Below are 22,352 nucleotides of genomic sequence, written 5' to 3'. Positions count from 1 at the left end.
GCTCTGGTGGAAGATTCTCCTAGGTTTCTGGAAATCTTACCATGTCTCTCAGAGACCACAACAGCACGGGCTCTCTCAAGAACTGGATATACAGCTCTACAGAGAAAATCAATAGCTCTGCCCTATGCCAAAGGATAGAACATCTATTCAACAAAAAAATCAGTTGGTATCTTGAGCCACTTCTAAGAGTATACTCATTGCTGAGAAATGAAGCAAATGAATGGTAAAATTTGCAAACGATTTTAAACACCAGCTAAATGTCACATTTGTTCAAGATCTGTGCTCTTTTTTTTTTTTTAATTTTCATAAACCTGAAAAGAAACAAAGGTTTCTAATAGATTGGCAACTCAGATTCAAACAGTTAAATTCTTGAATGTGCCATGTGGAGGGATTGACTTCAGATACACCTAATTGCTGTGATACTTACAATGCTATAAAACATATATCCCAATTACCCTGCTTACCAAAATTATTTTACTATCTCTCACTTCTTGCTTTTCTTTTATTATTTCTTACTCCTTTGACTTTAATGTCACAGAAAAATAACATACTTTTGTGTACTATTTTTGGCATGCATTTGCTCTCAATAGTCTAGTCATTGTTCTACTCCTTTGTAGCCATTAGTATTGCAAATAACAATGTCAGTACGTATTAATTATTATTTGGGGGTGCCTTCCTTTAAATTACTGTTTTATCGGTTTATTTGTTTTTAATGACCTGTTATCTTTTCTTCTTGTTTCTGTGGTCTAGCATTGGGGTCCACATCTTCATGGTGGTCATTATAGAGTTTTCTTGAGTCAAGGACGATTGGAAGGCAACAAAGATGTTTGGGAGTTTATTATAGTTTATTTATTCAGCCTCCTATGCACACCACCACTTCCATCCTGAGAGGCAAGATATCATCACATTCGCAAATTAGGATCTCCTTTTGGTGACTAGTGAAGGAAAGCCTCTCTGTTTTGTCGAGTTTCTTAGACCAAGTATATAATTCCTCTTCAGTGCCCTTCCAGACTCAGCATTCCATAACATTAAAATGTTCCCATATATCTTACAAACACCTCTTCTCCACCTCCAAGAGCTCTCCATGCCTCTGCCACTGAGAAATCTTAATGTTGCTTTGACACTTTTATAACTATTTCATTTGATTTTCCTGAAGCAAATTCAGTAGGCGTTGGTTTAAACTGATTCTATCTGTAGCTGACGTACACATCTTGCCAACATTAAAAAACAGTCATTTATTTCAATTGATGTCATGTAACTTTGACTGTTTATTACTTTAATGTAGTCATTTAATACTTTCACTATTTAATAAAAGATATCTCTTTCAAAATATGGAGAAACAGTACACATAAGAATATAAAAGATAATCATAATGTAATCACAAAGCAAAGAGTTGAACAACTTTAAAAATATGTAGGAATAGAAGATTAAATGAAATATTTTCTATATTAATTATTCCTAGATATACTGGAATCTTACCACAGATCTTTACCTCTAAAAGCTGTCTGTGAGATCTTCATATATGCCAGCAGCACAATGCTACTTATTTAAGAATACCAAGTTCATCATAACTATAGCCAGTGTAGATATTAAATCTGTACAATTAATCTTAGTTTCTTAATTTGCACCAGTAAAATTATAGGAAAATTTTAGTCTACAGGTCTAATCTTCTCTGAAAATTTTTTGTGACAAAATTTAGCTACCTAAATGAATAATTCCTACCTTATCAAACCAAAGACAATGTGATCTAACAAATCATCAGATTGACATGAATTCAACATTTATGTAATAAGTGATGTTGAGCATTGTTTAATATAAATTTTGATGAGACAAATATATGACAAAATAGAATTTTGCGTTTCTGTGACTTGCATATTTTCTAATACACTAGGGCCTCTTGATGATTTATTTTGATATCTATATCTGATTTTTTCTGACCTTGTCCTATTCCTGCTGTTTCAAATGTACATACGGTGCTCTGTTAGATTCAGCTCCTCTCTAATCATTTGGAATGTAGAGGGCCAGTATAAATCCAGCCTTTCCTGAAGTCCTAAAGATTTATAATTAATCATTCCAAACTGTGCTAGTGTGTACTATCAATCTCCAACCCCATAGGGAAACAGCTACTTTGAATTCCAAGTAGATACACATATTTATTTTACCACACAATATCTTTCTGCCCCAGCCCCAGGCTTCTAAATCTTCATCCAAGAAATTGAAATGGAAAGTTCTTCTGTACATCTCAAATATCTGCCTGGAGCCTGTACAGTTTGGTCCATTTATTCCTATCGGTTCCCAAAGTCAGGATGACTGGATCCTACTCCTGTGTCTCCAACCTTTGAAACCCTCCACCCCCACTCTATGAGGAGTCTTAAGTAACACAGTTTGGAAGGCTATCAGGAGATAGTTTTAGTTTTACACATCATACTCCCTAATGTGAAAATCACTATCAGTATTGCTTCCATCTGCCCCCTCATTGCATTGTATCTCCTTAGATCTCAAATAATCAAAATTCTAGACTCTTTCAGCTATGTTCCAGCATATCTTTGGAGGTTTGATTAATGGTCATTTCCTTAGATAAACTTCCTGATCTTTTGACATTTCCAAGACATCTTGCTGCCTCCCTTTCCTATACATTTCACTCTACTTTTTTTTACATTGCATGTTACATAGTTGGCATGGTTAGAATGATTTTCCTGATTTCTGACTAGCTGCTATTTTATTTGTGTATGCATTTCTTATTTTTTGATTAAAAATCATCTAGAACATACAAGACAAAATGTAGAAAGAAAAATCAATCATATTTATCCACCAGAGATAATCAATATTAATATTTTGCCATTTATTTAAGATATTTTATATACATATTTGAGTTCATAATTTATAGTTTTGTTTTCTGTTTTTCTTTGACTTGACATTGTAATGTTAAATTTTCCTGTGTAATTAAAAATGTTTTAATAGCAAACATTTAATACCTCCTTGATATTATGTTTAATCTTTCCTATGCATTTTCCCTTTTGCATTTTTTTTGTTGCTATTGTTTAGGGAGAGAGGTTTTTCTCTCTTGAATGTGCTTAGAATACATTTGTGTAATTAAAAGTAAGAGTCATTGAATATGAATAAAGACTGTTGATACATATGACCAATGGCCCTCCTAAACCGTTGTACCAATTACCATTCCCCACAATAGTGCATGAAATTGTTAGTTCACAAAATAGTCAGTCTCTGCTATTTTAATAGAGAAAAAATAGTTCCATATTTTCAATAGCAGTCTTGTTATTCTTGATATTTAATAGTTTCATTAATATGTAACAATAAGTATAGTTATTAACTATTTTATTACCTGTTTAATAAGGTAATAAGGTACCTGTACATACTTTTTACTCATTTAGCCTTGTGACATCTTAGCTCTTCATATAGTAAAGATATATCATTAGAAGTGGCAAGATTTGTTTGCTTTAAATAATATTTATTTTGCATGGAATACAAAAAAATGTTAATTTTATGTGGTTGGGGATCTAAACTGAAATTTTCTACAGAGTTACATAAGTCTGTTTATCACCCTCTCCTAAAATTGTTATTGGTGTCCACCTTTAGCATAATAAATAGTGTCCATATAGATATTATTTTATCTATACTGCGTCTGGGCTCTCAAATCTATTCTTCTAATCCAATTTAACCAAGATTATATTTGTTTAAATATAATTTATTATTATTTTTTTTAATGTTTGGTCAGGTGAATTCCTATTGGGGAATCACATATAGTCACAATTACAAATATTTCATATTAAGTGCTTTTGTACTTACACATTTATACATCATTATGCACTTACATACATACATTTATACCATTTATACACCTTTTATATAAAGCCATTTAATCATAATTTGCAACTGTTATGTTCTATATGTGTATAATGTATTAAAATAGTTAACATTTAATATTGTTATATTTAATTTTAAACACAGCAACTATCATAACATATGATTTAAATTTCTACTGACCAATACAAATAGAAAGCAAAATGTACTGATGTGGAACTTGGAATAGTTTGGTAGGAAGATCAACATTTAGCTGTCTTTTAAATTATTCTCATAATTAATTCAATTCTCAATAACATTTTATTACAAAATATACACATTCCTTGTGTATATTTCCACACTTAATTTATTTTATTTCTATTTTGTTTTTAATTTATTGGGATGACAATTGTTAATGGAATTACATAATTTCAGGTGTACAATTCTGTATTGCATCATCTATAAATCCCATTGTGTGTTCACCACCTAGAGTCAGTTCTCCTTCCATCACCATATATTTGATCCCCGTTACCCTCATCTCCCTCCCCCCACCCCCTTTACCCTCTGGTAACCACTAAACTGTTGTCTGTGTCTATGAGTTTTTGTTTCTCATTTGTTTGTCTTGTTCTTTTGTTGTTTTGGGTTTATATACCACATATCAGTGAAATCATAGGGTTCTCTGCTTTTTCTGTCTGACTTATTTCGCTTAGCATTATACTCTCAAGATCCATCCATGTTGTCACAAATGTTTCTATATCATTTTTCCTTAACGCTGAATAGTATTCCATTGTGTATATATACTACAACTTCTTTATCCATTCATCTATCGAAGGACATTTTGGTTGTTTCCATATCTTGGCCACTGTAAACAAAGCTGCAATGAACATTGGAGCACACGTGTCTTTATGTATAAATGATTTCAAATTCTTTGGGTAGATACCCAGGAGAGGGATTGCTGGGTCAGATGGTAATTCTATTTGTAATTTTTTGAGGAACCTCCACACTGCCTTCCATAGCGGCTGCACCAGTCTGCATTCCCACCAATAGTGTATGAGGGTTCCTTTTTCTCCACAGCCTCTCCAACACTTGTTGCTATTTGTCTTGTTGATGAAAGCCATTCTGACTGGGGTGAGGTGATATCTCATTGTGGTTTTTATTTGATTTCTCTGATGATCAGGGCTACAATAATCAAAGCAGCATTATATTGGCAGAAAAACAGACACATAGACCAATGGATTAGAATTGAGAACACAGAAATAAAACCACATAAATATAGACAGATAATTTTTGACAAAGAAGCTAAAAACATACAATGGAGGAAAGACAGCCTCCTCAATAAATGGTGCTGGCAGAATTGGATAGCCACGTGCAAAAGAATGAAAGTGGACTGTTATCTGTCACCATGTACCAAAATTAATTCAAAATGGATCAAAGACTTAAGCATAAGACCTGACACAATAAACTGCATAGAAGAAAACATAGGTACTAAACTTATGGACCTTGGGTTCAAAGAGTATTTTATGAATTTGACTCCAAAGGCAATGGAAGTAAAAGCTAAAATAAACAAATGGGACTACATGAAACTTAAAATTTTCTGCACAGCAAAAGAAACCATCAACAAAATAAAGAGGCAACCGACTGAATGGGAGAAGATTTTTGCAAACAGTTCCTCCGATAAGGGTCTAATATCCAAAATATACAAGGAACTCATGAAGCTCAACAACAAAAAAACAAACAACCCAATTGAAAAATGGTCTGAGGACCTGAAGAGACATTTCTCCAAAGAGGATTTACAAATGGGAAATAACATATGAAAAAATGCTCAACACAATTACTTTAATTTTTTGAGACTGAAGTACTTAAATTGAAACATTAGTCCTGTTTTTTTCTACGTTGTAACTATAATGCTAATAGATCTGATTCAACTTTAGTAAAATATTCAACAGCCATAATGGAGGGAGCTCAATAAATCAGAACTTAAATATTTGGCTTATTTCTGGGACTAATGTCCTCCTTTTATTGACCCACTCACATTTTTAATGTTATTGTTTCATTAAGACAAATGAGTTTTCAAAACAAAGGCTGCTATTGAAAATGTGCTCAAAATATTTTTTTAGGTGTCAAAATTATAATCACTTTTTTTCAACTTTACCTGTCCTTACTTTTTCCTCTGTAAATCTCTCACAATAAATTCAAACCTAAAATAGCTAAGCACAGACTGGTTAGTCATGACAGCCACACGCTCCTCCCAAAGAGGCTTTACAGGTAGACCTATGTAGTCTGTGAAATGACTGGGAGGGAAAAGTTTAGTGGAAAGAGATGTTAGTAACTTTAGGCTTCTACAAATTGAAGTAATTTTGGTTTGCTCAGTGAAGGTGACATTCTGTAAGAGAACACACATAATCCAGTATTTTGTACATTAACACTATTGTAGCACCAGAAGAATAGTGGTTGATGGTGGTTGATTGCAAAGAAGAATCTCTTTAATTTCTCCTTATTGAACTAGTATAGATTATCTCTTCTGTGGAAATAAACAAAAAGCACGCAAATGTGAATAAGCAAATATTATTTATTAAGAGCTTGCTAGAACAAAGTAATCAGTCACCATCACTTGCGTTTGGCAGAGACCTAAAGGCAAGCAGTGGAGCGTGAAATCTCTCTAATGAAAACAAGGGGACATCTTCAGGCATACCCGGATTGGTGATTATTGGCATGGAATAGCTGGAGGCAGGCTAACTAGAAGTGTGGCATCCTATGTGACGGGTTAAGGGAGCATATCTGGCTTCCTCTAGTTGGTCCTTATTTGGAAATGAAGTCAAAAATCAGGGAAGCTAGTGGCACTTATTGGTAAAGTCCTGACCATTTGGGCCGATTGCTACAGAGGTTGTGGTTTGACTTCCTGGACTGGTTGCTGCAGATGTAGGGTCAGAGTTCTGTTTTGTTATTTAGTCTGACCATTGTCCATTTCCATATTCATTCTCTCATTCCATACATTTCACTAAATAGTAATACTAGTCTTTTTTATAAACTTAGTGTTCAGTATTTATTTTTTTAATTAAAAAGAGGAGAAAATACTTTAGGGAATGCAGCCATAAATATACTGTGTATTCCTTTTGTTAAGTGATCAGGTGAATATTTCAAATCAGCATCACCTTGAATTTTGTTGATTTATGAGAGAGACAAAGTAATTTTGAAGTTCGAGGACAGAAATTGTTTAACAAGGATTCTGACTTATCAAAAAACAAACTACCATGTCATTACAATGCCAGAGAAGTAAGAAAACTGTTGTAGAGAGGGAAGTGAGATTGAGATAGGCAGAAAAAAAAACTTCTTCTGCATTTTTAGCAATTCATAATACTCAACTTTTCCTTTTATTTGCCCGTTTGCCAGTTTTGCAGTCAGATATCAATGTAATGTTTGCAGTCTGTCCTACCTACAATATCCTATTTCTTACTTGCTGCTTGAGGAGAAAGTTGAGTTTGCAAAAAGCGTTAAACCAAAATATCATCTATACTTAGGAGGAGTATGTAGATAAAATATATTAAAAAGGCATTAATGTTTTATCAACCATATCTAAATTACAGCTTACGTTTATTTACATATATTTATATGTAGGTAATGTATAAATAAATATGTACATACATATGTAAACACATAGGTTTATACTAATATAATACTGACATTTAGTTATTTAAATGTAAATAATAAAAGTTTAAATACTATGTGTAAAGTTTAAACAATCTTAATTTTCCTGTTCAAAATATTAGGTTAGTACAAAAGTAATTGCACTTTTTGCAATTTTTAGCCTTTTAAAACACAATTGCTTTCTCACCAACCTAATACGATACTGGAACTGCTTTTTGCTAAAATATTTGGTGGATCACGTAACCTCTCTTTTTTTACAGGCTCACTGAAATAGATTTTTCTGATCTTGGTGACCTGTAGAGTTCAATTTTTTTTATGGGATTTGACTCTTTGATATCCTTTTTGCTTTTATAGTGTGGACAGTCTAATAGTGAAACAGTCATGCAACCAAATAATTTCAGTGCTACCACAATTAGTGTTGTATTTTCAACAAGTTGGTGCAAGAATAGAATAGAGGATATGATTATCTTTGCATTAGTGAGTACAGGAATATTGTTGCAGAAATGGTAAACGTAAGCCAGACCTGGAGGATGAAAAGAAATTTTACAAGTTGGCTGACAGTGTGTGAGGAGGAAGGCAAGTAGGTGCATGACATGTCCGATTTACTGTGACTCCTTAGGCTTCTGTACAAGGCCTACTACAGACTGTGCCTGTGACACTCCCCAGCCTTCCTGCTTCATTAATAGCATGAGCTTTGTCATATGCAAATATTATATATACATATATATATGTATAATATATATTACATATATAATATAATATATAATATATAATATAATATATATTACATACATATATAATATACATATATATCATGAAATATGTATGGTTTACTCTAGCTGAGTAGCAGTTCAAAGAGAAAACCTTTTGCATCAAAAATTCAATACTTCGTAAAGGCTCTCCTGATACCTGTGGCAAAACTGAGCTTTGCTTTTACATAATTTTATGTAAGTCTCTGTTCAATAGCTCAGAAAGGCAAAATGGGGATGCTGAATTAAGATAATTTTACAATTTTGTCATTTTGTTTGAGATATTATGACTCCCTGATAATCCAAATAGCTAATATTGACATATAAAAGTGCAAAAATATCTGCCATTAAACATTAAACTTGTAATTAAAAGAAACCTGTAAAGATAAATGTTAGAAACCAAAAAAGAAAAACAACAACAACAAACCTTGAGGTTTAAAACGATAGAGATTTGGATGAAATTTACAGTTATTTAACCAGTCTTCATTTGTAAATAATATAAATTAACATTGTAAATAAATTGTAGGAAAAATTTTTGTAGTACTTACCAGAGAACAAATTGTTTTTAAGCACCTCCAGGCATTTCAGAAGTGTTTTATTAACATGCAGACTATTAATATGCTAATTACAAAGCTGTACCTTTTATTCATTAAGTAAATTCCCCTAAGACTATTAAAAGACACATTATTCACTACAACAAGTATTTATTGAGTACCTGTTGGATCAGTGTTTCTCAACCTGGAGGACAGTTATAATCAACTAACAGCTTTTGAAAAATAATGATGCCTGAGTCCCACAACCAACATGTTTTGAGTCACTTGTTCTGAGGTGAGTCAGGCATGGGCCTTGTTTTGTTGTTGTTGTTTGTTTGTCAGTTTGTTCGTTTTAACCTCCTCATTGACTCTAATCTGTAGCCAGGTGTAAAATCATTGTACAATGTGAGTAGAAAGCTGTTTCTATATAATTTCTTATTCTTAAAGCTTAGCACATAGATTCTCAGTAAACATTTGAAAATAATGAGAATGATTATGTCTACTACTGCAGCAAAAACGTTTTACAAAAGATGTTTAATAATTGGTGAAATTTACTTTGGGTCCCCAAATATATATTAGAATAAGCAAACTGAATCTAACACATTCAATAAAATCTGTAGCTTGTATCAATGCCCTACCTGGGGCATTTATCGAAGAAGAACCTCTTTCATAATGGTCTCTGGCTCATTAAAATTATCAAAAGAAATACAATGAATCAGCATTAAAGTATAGCTTGGGATATAAACCAATTGAAGTATAGTTTAAAGATAATTTACGTCAAGTTCTTTCTTTGCTTTCATTTAGTTCCCAATCCCTAAGTTCTCATAGGTGTCTCAAGACAAAGAAATAAGGAGAGTTTCTGATTCCTAGGTTAAAGTGAATTGGTTTTCTGTTTGTTTGTTTTTGTGACTTTATCCTTCAAGACAAAGGAATAGTTGCACATGGAACACTTAGATTTGTAGAGTTTTGGGTATTCTTTTTATTTTAGAAATCCTTGAAATGTGTATCATTTATTTAAGGTTTAACTCGGTCACTTATATTATCTGATCTCTATTTTATACATGCATCTGAATACCAGTAGAATTTGGGTTATTGAGTATTTTTCTAGCATCCATCTTTTAATACTTTCAATCAAAATTTGGTAGATTTTGCTACAGTAGGGGCTAGACTTATATCAAAGATTTTAAATGTTGTATGTAATTGATTGTGAATTTGTCAGTTTTTCTCTTCTCTTCTCTTCTCTTCTCTTCTCTTCTCTTCTCTTCTCTTCTCTTCTCTTCTCTTCTCTTCTCTTCTCTTCTCTTCTCTTCTCTTCTCTTCTCTTCTCTTTTTTCTTCCTTTCCTTAACCTGGTAACGAACTATTAGCAAAGGAAGAAAGAAAGTCCATACCAGGACTCTCCATGAAAATGTCTTTAATTTTCAACAGGGAGAGAGGGAGATGAGGCTGAGGGGTTGGGTGGGAGAACTGGGAGATATGGAAGAAAAAAATGTGCTTCCAGTATAGTACGAGGCAGTAACTGCTGCCCACATCTTACCTTCATAATTTTCTATCAGTGCCATCAGTGCCTTTCACTGAGTCCCAGATTGCGTAGCTCTAAGATGAATATTATAATAGGACATTGCAGGCTTAAAACCGGCACTACAAGGAAAACACAAATGTGTTGGAAGGACACACTCTTCCTGTGTGTTTATACTTTACTTTCACACTACTACCACACTCATGCACTTCTGATACCAGCTGTGTGGGTTTTTCTATGTTTTGTTTTTCTACAAGAAATACGTCTCTATAACATCAGGTGTGTGTCCTACAATTCAACTGAATTTAGAAGCTAAGTGGGATTAGTGCCACAAGTTAAGGGCTCAGTCCCACAAGACTGCTCCCCACTTCAGATGCTAATCCCACAACATTTTTCCCACATGACTACTGTTAACCTTAAAATGAAAAGCCAAAGTGAGAACAAGCATTTATTTGAGATCCAAAAGAATAATTATGTGAAAAACACTGATTCAGGCAGAAACCCAAATGGTTTTACCATTAGGAGATGAAGGCAAGAGGTATTCATGAGAAAGGGAAGGGGAACAATTACATGAGTAGAAGGAAGGAATGGCTATTGTTGCAGATAAGCTAACATAGTGATGCTGATTATAAAGAATGTCTTTCAGTCTCGTAGTCATAACGTCTGTCTCTCATTATCATTACAGTTATTTGGAGTACACTGATGCTTTAAGGCCAGTCCAAAGCTAATTTTGCCAAGTTTTAACCTTCCAAAGATTTGAGGCAGAAGATGTCAAGGCAGTTCCCCAGGGATGGCAGTTCCACCTCCATTTTGAAGTAGCTCTCTTTATATTATTTTACACACTACAAATTGGAGTTTCCCTTGACACCCCCCTCCTCTTTTTTTTTAATTGGGGCATATTGGGAACAGCATGTTTCTCCAGGGCCTATCAGCTCCTAGTCATTGGCCTTCAATCTAGTTGTGGATGGCACATCTCAGGTCCAAATCCAGTCATCATTTTCAATCTTAGTTGCAGGGGTCGCAGCCCACTATCCCATGTGGAAATTGAACTAGCAACCTTGTTAAGAGCTCATGCCCTAACCAACTGAGCCATCTGGCTGCCCCTCCAACAGCTCATTGTCTTCAATCTAGTTGTGGAGGGTGCAGCTTACTGGCCCATGTGGGAATTGAACCGGCAACTCTGCTGTTCAGAGCTCACACTCTAACCAACTGAGCCATCCAGCTGTCCCTTGACCCCCCCCCCCTTGAATTCAGTCATTTGCTAGTATGTCTCATTAGAACTCTGAGAAACACATGTTTACCAACTTATTATATAATAAAGGATATGATAAAAGATACCGATGATTAACTAGAAGAAGAGATATAGAAGGCACCGTCTGTAAGGCTCCCCTGTGCAGGAGCTTTCTGTTCCTTGCAGTTAGGGTGCACCACCCTCCTGGTACACGAATGTGTTTACCAACCCAGAAACTCTCTGATTTCCTTTTCTGGGGATTTTTATGGAGGCTTCGTCATGTAGGTATAATTGATCAGTAACAACATTTCCATCCCCTCTCCCTTGTCTGGAAAATGGTGGGTGAGGTTTAAAATTCCAAGCTTTTAATCAGCACTTGGTCTTTCTGGTGACCAGCCTCCATCCAGGAGTCCATCAAGAGTCACCTTGTTAGATAGAACAAGAGATACTCCTGTCAACCAGGTGAATACAAGAGATTTAGAAGCTTTGCGTCAGCAACTAGGGTCAAAGATTAAGTGTGAGAACAAACGATTCTCTTAGCACCCCTGTTAACAAGGGTTTTCAGAGCTGTGTATCAGGAAATGGGCCAGAGACCAGTATGTATACATATGCATTTCTTATTATTTTACATCAAGATAGGAGAGTGCTAGGTTTGGAACTTGGTTGGGTATCACTAAGAAATCCACTGATGTTTCAAAACCCATCTACCAGGGACAATTGCTTAGATAGTACCGTTTTTGGTAAAGAGCCCTAGGAGGTAATAGGGAGATACCTACAATCATCAGTGAGGGGTAAGAAGCTCTATAGTGAGAAGGAAGCAGAGAACCGGAAAAAGATTTTAAAAATTATTACATATAACTATATGCTGTTCCAGTTTGTCTAGACGACGGCTTGAGAATAGTGATTGGATTGCATATATAAATCCCAACATGTGCTGTATAGATGGCATTCCCCTCAGAGTTACTCAAACAGCACTTGAAAAATAAAAAGCTCTTTCTAACCATTTTGCATAACTTCCTCTTCTGTAGGGTAGAATAATTTTATACCTTTGTGTCAAAAGTATGGGAAATTTGGGAACCACATATGTTGTCATTATGCTTTTTGTCCCTTTCCCAGTTTTTGAAAAAAAGTTTCTGCAGAGTTTTAGCTTGGCTTCATCAGGAAATCAGTACTAAATCTTAGAAGAGTGGTAATGAATTAAGACACGGATACAAAGGTATTAAAATATGAGATATTTTAAGAAATATATGAAACAACATTGTCAGTGTTAGATACCACTGAACAATTTTATCAGCTTCTTTTGTTACAAATATCTGTTACACATTTAAATTCTTGTCAACATTTAAAAACTGATAAGGTATAAATGACAGTATATCATGATATGCATCATAATTGTAGTTGTTTAATTTTTTTGTTTGATATTCTGAACACGATAAAGTTAAGTAATCACAAGCAACTTGAATTCAGAGAAAATTTAAATTATCCCATAATATGAATTAATGTAACACTCTAACATAATAGCTCTTTGAGTCTTGATATACTTAGATGCCATCATTTTATTTCTCTGCAAAATTTTTACCTATTTAAGGAAAAAATATTTTATATTATATGACTTTCACTGCATCATAGGCTCCACAAATAGTATATTTTGTTTATTGCAAAACATTTATTAGTTATTTACTTCCTGTAAAATCTATGGCCATCCTCAGGCATATTATCTGTATTTCATTCTGTTTCCTAAGACCAGGTTACCATAGTATCAGTTAAAAAACTTTTAAAGTGCTCACTGTGAGCCCACGACACAGCAGAGAGCTTTACATGTGTTATTACATTCATTCTTCCAAGCATTCCTATGTGGTATCGTTGCTATTATTATCTCATTTATCAGTGATTTGTTTACCCAAACTGTACATTTAGTAATGTATACATCCAGGACTGCTCCTAGTTTGACCTCAAGCCCCAGGATCTTAACTAGTTTGCTACACAATGGTGTCCAAAGGAGAGGACATTTTTATCACTCTTTGATAGGTAGTGGAACATTGTTTTCTAAAGGATGGGTACCACTTTTGAATGTGGCCTGCCACAAGCTCCACTCTTCTTCAACACTGAGTACCATCCTTATGTTGTTCTTGTTTTATTTTAAATGGGTAAATTAATGTAGTCTTTTCAATTAATTCCTTTTTTTCACACCGAAAATATTTTCTGTCTAGTAAAAGTACTTCTTTTGTGAAATTACTCTTCCTGCTTCTCTCTCATTTATCTGCTAGGATCTTTGTCTTTTTCTAGCCTCTTATATGAGTATAATCTCTTGTTTAAGAACTTCAGTCACCATTTATCCACAGCCCATAGTATTGCTTCTCTGATCTAATATATTTGAGAGTTTCTTCCCTAGAGTTAGAATCACCTTGCTTCAGTAGGAGGAGGTTATCTTACTTATGTTGATACACTTCGTACACATATTGATCAACTCTGTAATGTAAGGCCTGATGAGAATAATTTCTTTTCAATCTTCTTTGGACCTGGAAAGCTTCTGTTACCATATTTTAATCTTCCGAAGGACAAATAGAAAAAGCCTTAAAATAAATTTTTGTTTATAAGCCTACAAGGGCTAAACTATTTTAAACTTGGATAATAAGGACCTTGTTATAACTCCATGCAGTTACTTACAAACTTCCAGGTGCTAAAAACTGATAGAGATGCAGATATACCCTGTGTGGAACCATGGCTGACATACATTAGATTGGCTGCTATTTTTAGCACATTTTGGTTTCTATTTCTAAATTATCTCTGAGGCTTGTAAGCATTTTCTGCAAGTATTTATTGATTAAGGAAAGAACATGTTTTGTATACCATCTGGTGCCAAGGTGCTGAGGTTATTTTAAAACTTATTTAGAGGATTACAATCCCACTTCAGCTATTTATAGAAAAGGAACTTCAGTTTTAATTTTCTTAATAACGTTAACGCACAGTATGCTCTAATCACTAAATCCTTAGAAAATGTATTTTATAGAAACGATTTTTTTTAAAAACTACATTGGCAAATTAGTATTTATATGAATTGGCCCAAATATTATTAGTTATTTAGTTATGTTAAACATGGAAATGCTTAGTATGGTAATATTATATGGATCATGAAAATACCAATTCCTCTGGATAACGAGACTCTATTCTATCACTTTAGTTATGATATTACTAAGGGTACTAGCTACCACTTTTCTCCCAAATCATATGATGTGCCAGATACTGACCTAACTGAATATACATGCTTTCTCACTTTATTTTCACAAAATTTATGAAATGGGATCCTTATTTTATATCTGTCAACTGAAACAGAAAGAGGTAACTAAGTTACCCAGAGTAATTTATTTATGCCATCTTAAAACAAGTCAAATAAAGTATTAGTACAAAATCTGAAACACTGACTCAGGAAAGATAGATGCACAAGTGTGTATGGTTTTACACGATTTTGGAGTTTTGATTACTAAAACTATGAATTAGAATTCTAATAATAGGTAAGGTAAATTTTAATTCTTCAGGACTAAAATTTGGATTTGATGTTATAGTGAATTTGTGTGTGTGTGTGTGTGTGTGTATGTAACTAATTCTTAAGACAAAATTCTTACTGTGAGTTTTCAAATTAAGAGGACTGAATAAAGTATTATTTTCAGAATCATTAGTGTGTTTTCTGAGTCTTAGAACGGATCCTATTAGGCAATGGCCAATCACCGTGTACAGTTATTGCCTTCTTAAGCGCAATTCTACATGAGTTTACAAACTGGGCACACTCATCAATAAAATATGTACTTTATAGGAGACAGTAGGTATCTTTATCACTAAAAATCAATCAGGGACACTTGTCAACAATCTATTATTGAGTTGGAACTGCACTGTTTGAAATTAACACGTATATGTAAACTTTTATGTTAATAAATTGAGATAATTTTAAGTTGGGATAATTCTGTCATTAGTTAGTACCAATTATAACAAAACACTACTTACAGGTTGTCATTTATTATGTTTAAACTGTGAAGAAGAAAAAACAAAGAATCATCCTTACCTCCAGAAACTAACAGTCTAAGAAAAGTGAAGGTGAACTTTCTTTAAAGTGCCACATAGTAAAAGTTCTAGGCTTTGCAGCCCCTGCATTCTCATTCAACAATCCCATAAGACCGCGAATGAAGCTGTAAGTGTTCCAATGACACTGTATTTACAAAAATAAGTGGTAGGCTAGGGTACCGACTTGTAATCTCAGTGATACAAACAGAAAGAGTGGGAAAGTTAACATATGTATCAATAATTATTTAAGACATTAATGAAATAAATGTAATTATAAAAGTATATGTCAAAATTTGCCAAAATATGTTACATACTTTTGCCTACTCTTTAAGTATTTTAACAATTTGATATACTGTAACTTTGACTTTTGATATCTCTATAATGAAAATAATTATTTGGCATATTCTTTAAAATATAATAAATAGTCAGACTGGAAATAAATGTCATAGTAGACAGTTTTGTTTACTAGATTCCATTTTAGTGTCAACCAAATTCTCACTTAGTAGCACTAATAGTAAAACATCATTAATGCTCCAAAGAAAATATATGGAACATTGCCTACTTTTACTTTGAAAAAGATCCATTGAAATTCGTTTTGGAAATACTGGTCTACCTTCATTAGCATTTCTGAATTTATTGGATGTTTATATATTTTTTCTTATTTTATATGAAATAGAGTAGATACATGTTAAGTAATTAAAGTTCAAAATAGACATATTTTAGACAAAAGCCTAAGCCTACAGGTATATGGTACCATTACTGAGCTCATTCCACAGTTCTCTTGAAATAACTATAAATGTAATTTATAAAATATACTGAAAAGTGAATGCATTGAAACACTAAATAATTTCTGTGTTGTATTCTGCCATCAGTTTATGTAGTTTTCAACAATAGAGTGCATTTTATTAGACAATTTACTTGGTATTTTCTGAATCTTTTGTTTTGAATATTGAAAATTTAAAATAATCTTGAGCGTTGCAATATGCAGAAAGTGTATGTATTAATATATAGTTTTTTGTTTTGTTCTGGTTTTGTTTTGTTTTTCTTTTTGTTTTGTTTTTGTTTTTGTTTTTTACATAGCAATAGCTCTGAAAATATTATTTGGAGATGCATTTTTAAATCTGAAAATGTAAATTTAAGTTGATAGCCTTCCATAAGTGATTGGGGAAGTCATGTAAGCATGACATTTTCACTGGCATAAGAAATCAGGGGTCAAATGAGTGAGACATTATTCTCCCTCTGAAATTTGTAGGCTCTATGCAAAACATGTATTTGAAGGGCTATTTAAAATGTTTTCTGAATATAAAGTTTGTAGGAATTTCAGAGGAGAAATATATTTAAATGGACTTATGTATTTTTGTATGTCTATATTAATTACATAATCAAATGCATCGGCTCATTATATTTCCTACTGAATAAGCATTTTAAGTAAAATAAAAATAACTAATACAGCTCTGTATTCCATACAACGCTTCTTAATGTGAAAAGCATTGTGGAAAAAAATTAATTGCATGCATTTAGGGATTTTTGCTTTTGAAAAGCAAAGCAGACACCTGTCTACACTCATAGTGTCTTAATGCTATGTTAAGGGAGTGGGATCTCTTCCTTATCTTGGGCTCTCTTGTTTGCTTTTCAGTTGCTGCGAATGTGGCTGTGGAAGGGCTTCTTCCCTGTGCGCTGTTGCCCATCCAAGCCTAATATGGTTAGTGTTTCCCTCCCGCTTTTACTCCTATGTGATGTCCCACTTATATGTATTATCGTCAGCATCCCTTTCTTTTTTTCCATTTGTGTACATTTTAACAGTTAGTATGCCAGTTACGCTTTAACAGAAAGGTAGAAATGAAACTGATTCCCAAAGGGGAATCTTAACAACTGATTACACGATGGATAATTTCAAATAAAATATACATATAGCCCCTCACCTCCATGTCCATACATCTTCTCCAAGGCTTTTTCTGTGGTCCTGATTTACACCAGGAAGTTGTAAGGTTGTAGCATCTATTTTACATTTAATATGTGATGTGTTTGTTGTTCCATAAAGATTAAAATCATATCATACGTGAAAATAGAATGCTACTTCTGTCAAGGTGATATCACCTTGTCTGCCTTCCAGAACCATGGAATGATCATAACATTACTGGGGATTTTCTATTTTCATAATTGTTGTGGATATATGTGGCATTGAAGAACATAACCACATGTTATTTTAAATGGTTTACTTAATATTTTTATGCTTGAATTATTTTAGATATTAGAAGTGATATTCTTAATTTGATACTGGTGAAGTAAAAAATATGTATATTTTGTGGATCAGTGTCCAAATGAGAAAGTCTTAATTATTTACAAATGTAGGTGCTAAATATATATCTGGGTTGTAGCTATAAAGTATAGGATAGAATATAAGACCAGAGAACTCTATTCAGATTAGAAGGAATCCTACACAACACTGAGCAGCCTTGTAAAAAGTGAAACACTCCAGATATTTTCTTTCTAGATTAGAGTCTAAATCCCTGTGCTACTGTATTGAGTTGTTATTTATAATCAAAATCCCCCAAGAAAAGCTATTCTGAAATGCATTTTAGAGAATTGTATGGTTTTCTTGTGGCATTTTAAATAGCTACTTGTATTCTCCAGGTGTAAATTAATGTTTGTTGATTCAAAAACCTGTATGAATTGGTGTGCACGCATTCTTAGATGTGAGAAGTGGTATACTAGATACCAGTGATCTGAGAACAAGAGTCAACGAACAAAGATTGATGAAATTCAAATACCTTTTTCTCTATCTTGTGAAGTTTTCATATTTGGAAAAAAATGCTGACGTTTTATGAAAGTACAGATTTGTTCCAAATTTTTTTAACTTAGGGAATTTTTATGATCCTGGGACTTAAATGATAAACCCCACCCCCCAAAAAAATCAACAACAAAAACAAAACAAAACAAACAAAAAAAAAACCCTGAAATCTGGCAATAGCTAAAGTATAACATAAATGATTTACACTGAAAAATGGTTGCTAAATTACTCATTCTACTTGAGTTTGGAGTATAGTTGTTATAAGAGATAAATCATCACTGAAGCAGAATAGGCAGACTTTACATCTTGGAAAAAAAAAATAAGATTGACATCCAGGTTTACCAGGAACTAAATTTCAAAGATATCTTAATGGGAGTAAGAACAAATATGTAACCATGACTTAGAAAGTATTGAATAACTTTAGCTGGATTTAAAATTCTTGATTTTTTAACATAGATCTTTTTTCTACAGTGTAGTTGGCTTCAGGAACTTTATAAAATAAAGAAAGAAAAGAGGAAAAGTAGGAAGGCAGAACACTGCCTTCACAAAGAGCACACCAGGAAACCTAAAGCCAAAACATATTCCATGTCTTCTTCAAATAATGTTAGTACTTGTGAAGGCAATGTGTGCCTACACAATTGTGTGTGAGCATGCATATTTGTGTGTGTGGGTTTATGTGTGCACAAAAAATAAATGATTTATTCACAGACATGCTGAGGTACCCAATAAAATGCTGAGTTTCTGCGGAAAGATTTGTGGAACAGCTAGAATTTTTTAATGCATTCTTAGTAAAACAAAATACAATAAAGTAAAAGAAACAAACTATAATTGAGCTTAAATAAATTAGTAAGAAAGTTGTCCAAGGTTATTACTGGGGAGAAATGGAAGCTAAAGATGTTTTCATTGCTGTGCTTTCTGAACTTCCACTTTATAATTTCAAGTCACTATGAGGTTTTAAAGATACTATTTGTTAAAGTATTGGGGAGAAAACAACCTTAGATAGTGAAAAGTAAGACAGAAGAATAATTTTCCTAATAGAGTCTGTAAAATACTGAGAAATCTTGTCACCTAATTTTGTATGTAAAATCATGCTAGCATTTGTCAATTACTAATTAAATAATTTCCAAGGAACATTCTTATCACCATCATTTGTGAACAGACATATTTAAAATTATGAAGTAGAGGTTGTTAGATATTTTGACACTTTGGTATCTCCTTGTTTTTATCTTGAAAGACTACTCTGGAATATACGTGTGGTTGGTTTTGACGTTAATATAGTGCAATGCATCTGCGTGAAAATTGCCCACTGTAAATATACTGGCTTTTAGAAGTACCTTAACATACCTTATGGAAATTTCAGGGTCTAAAAGGCATAATTTCAAAACCATTGATCTAGATTTTTGGTTCTGCAATGCAACTATATTAAAGCTCCTGCAAGGCACTGGAGTTTTGAGTGTCATTCTGTCATATTTCCCACCAGGAAACTTTGCTCCATTATTTTTCAAACGTATGGTGTGCCATTTATAAGGTGAAATTGGTAATTGAATGCTGCCACCTTTGATCTCAAATTATTTTTCACTCTAGTTACCCACTTTGTTGTGCAATTTGTACACATGCACAGAATGTTAATATTTCAAATATTTTTCCTGCTTTGATTGAAATCTACCCAGTGATGGAAGCTATTTCTGTAATATTTTTGAATGAAACCCAAATGCCTTAGATTTTAGGCACCCTATATTCAAAACTGCCTACAGTTTTAGCAGAGTTCTTTTTGTTTGTTTTTTTGTTTTGTTTGTTTTTAGTGATCTTTGACTTTAAGCCATTACAACTGGCTTAAGACTTTAATAATTGTTTAACTTCTCAAAAAATCTATTTTTATAAACATTCAGTGTTGAATTGATTGTTTTTAATATAAGTAAGATATTAATGTGTAATTTAAAAATAAACGTATAATGTATCCCTTGAGATTCATTTATGCTTATACTTAGAGAACCTGATGTATATTTATAGCATACTATTTATTATAATTGTCTGAAATATCCCATAGTCCCAAAGTAACTTTTTCTTGCATTTCTTAAATTCAAACGTGATATCCAACTAGTTTCTTTGTTTGTAAGTTTTTATGTTTTTCAGTGTTTTCATATCACTTACTGCTTCTTCTGAGGGGTTCAAGTGGCAAGGGTAATGAAGTTCATTCTTCTGAAAGTAGAGATATTAAATTCTTAATTTGTTCATTTACCTATTCTGTGATTTTTAGGAAATAGAGTTACAGTTTTGCAAGATGCAAAATTTCTAGAGATCTGTGGTACAATTTGAATACAATTAACACAACTGAACTGCACACTTGAAAATATTTAAGATAGTAAGTTTAATGTTATTGATTATAATCACAATTAAATAAAATGTAAAAATTTTAAATATATTTTTAATCAGAGACACAAGGTATACACTCTATCTTATATTGAAGAGATGTTTATATAGAAAAAATAAACATTTTTCTGACCAATAGTATCATGAATTAATTGAAACATTATCTTAATTTTTAATGAACCATCTTTCTTTCTCTATTGTAACTGAAAATTGCTTGAAATTTCAAGTAAGCAAATTTTAATTTTCACATATGCTTAACAAAGATTATTTAATTCATCTGTGGAAGCTTTCTGTTGAGGAGTTATGTGGAAGTATTAATTCATTTTACAGAAATAGGAAAGATGCAGAAATAAAGTCATCCATTTGTAATAATTCTAGACCCCCATTTAAAGTGTTCTTGGCCAGCAGATGTGAGGTTTGTCTGCAATATATGTAAACTATATAAAATTCCAATTGAAGACTTCATATGTAAACTGCTCCAAAATCTTTTTTTATTGGGAATCTTAGACTATAAGAGATATTGAGTAGACCTACTCTAATTGAGATATCCAATTGTCACATCCATGAAATAGTTTAAAAATTAATAGAAAATTACCTATTCCAGCATTAGGACAAAATTGTTGAAAACAAGGAGAATTAATCCACATATATCATCCTTTATGAAATGTGTTTTTATATCAAAATTCTGTCAATTAAAATTTAACTCAATATTGAAACATCTATAATTCATCTTTGAGATTTTTGAGGTATTTGAAATTGTTCATCTTTCTATTTTTCAACATGAGTACATTTCCTTCGAGAAGTATTTGAGAATTTTCAGTAACAATAATAGATGAGTTGCATTTGTGTGTGTGTGTGTGTGTGTAACTTACTTCTACCTATCTTCCTGGATAAGAAAGTCAAAACCTCAGTACCCAAGTAAACAAATGAAGAATATATGAATGAAAGTCTTAATATCTTACTAGAATGGTGGCCTAAAATATCCAATGTCCCATTTACTGCGTGTCCACTCACATTCTTCAAAGAATGTGGTCCCATAAAACAAAACTTAATCTAATTCCAGTATTGATTAGGTATATTAATGAACAAATGTTTATATGCTTCTTTATTTTTTGAGACTGAGTTAGCTGAGCTTTTTATTAAAACTACCTTTGTTCAGTTGGGGAGAATCCTGAAGTGAAAAAGTCAAACTATTTCCCAAAAAGTTTTAACTTATTTTTTTCAAGATTCCAGCAATAAAATTCTTAAATACAACATTATGCAGAGTTGAGGTTATTATTACAACAGAACAAGAGAGAGTACAGATATGGAGAAGAAAGTCTAACATTACAAGGAGCTTTTATTTTTCATAAGCAAAATAGATCTGCTCTAATGTTTGCTGCAATTTGTTGCCTTTTGAAAATTTTTGTTTTAAAGTATAAGAGATAGTGAGTATAAAATATACTCAATATATAAAAGCTTTCTGACTCTATCTGGAAAATAGTGGAACAATATTCCACTATTCATTTCTCAGGGTTCATTTCTCAGCTAGGGACGGCTTACGTTCACTCCCTTAAGGAAATCAAAATTCAAAACCACTCCTTCTACCATTACACCCCTTCTCACCTTATTTTGAATAAAGTTGAAAAAGTGTTTATTTAGTTTGTATTTCTGTAGGC

The 22,352-nt window shown here is 32.8% G+C and overlaps 1 protein-coding gene across 10 annotated transcripts in view; it reads left to right on the top strand.

Moving 5' to 3' along the window:
* EPHA5 (EPH receptor A5) overlaps positions 1 to 22,352 on the top strand; it is a 366,730-nt gene that overhangs the window by 277,340 nt on the left and 67,038 nt on the right. For 5 of the 10 annotated variants that reach the window (XM_081026670.1, XM_081026667.1, XM_081026668.1 and 2 more), the window contains one exon: positions 17,170 to 17,235. The exons of the other annotated variants lie outside the window; for them this stretch is intronic. In XM_081026670.1, coding sequence (XP_080882796.1) covers positions 17,170 to 17,235 — 66 coding nt within the window. The remainder of the gene's footprint in view (positions 1 to 17,169; positions 17,236 to 22,352) is intronic. 10 annotated transcript variants of the gene reach the window in all.

Source organism: Rhinolophus hipposideros (assembly GCF_964194185.1).
Source record: "Rhinolophus hipposideros genome assembly, chromosome: 1".
Classification (NCBI taxonomy): domain Eukaryota; kingdom Metazoa; phylum Chordata; class Mammalia; order Chiroptera; family Rhinolophidae; genus Rhinolophus; species Rhinolophus hipposideros.
This window is presented reverse-complemented; position numbering and strand designations above follow the sequence as displayed.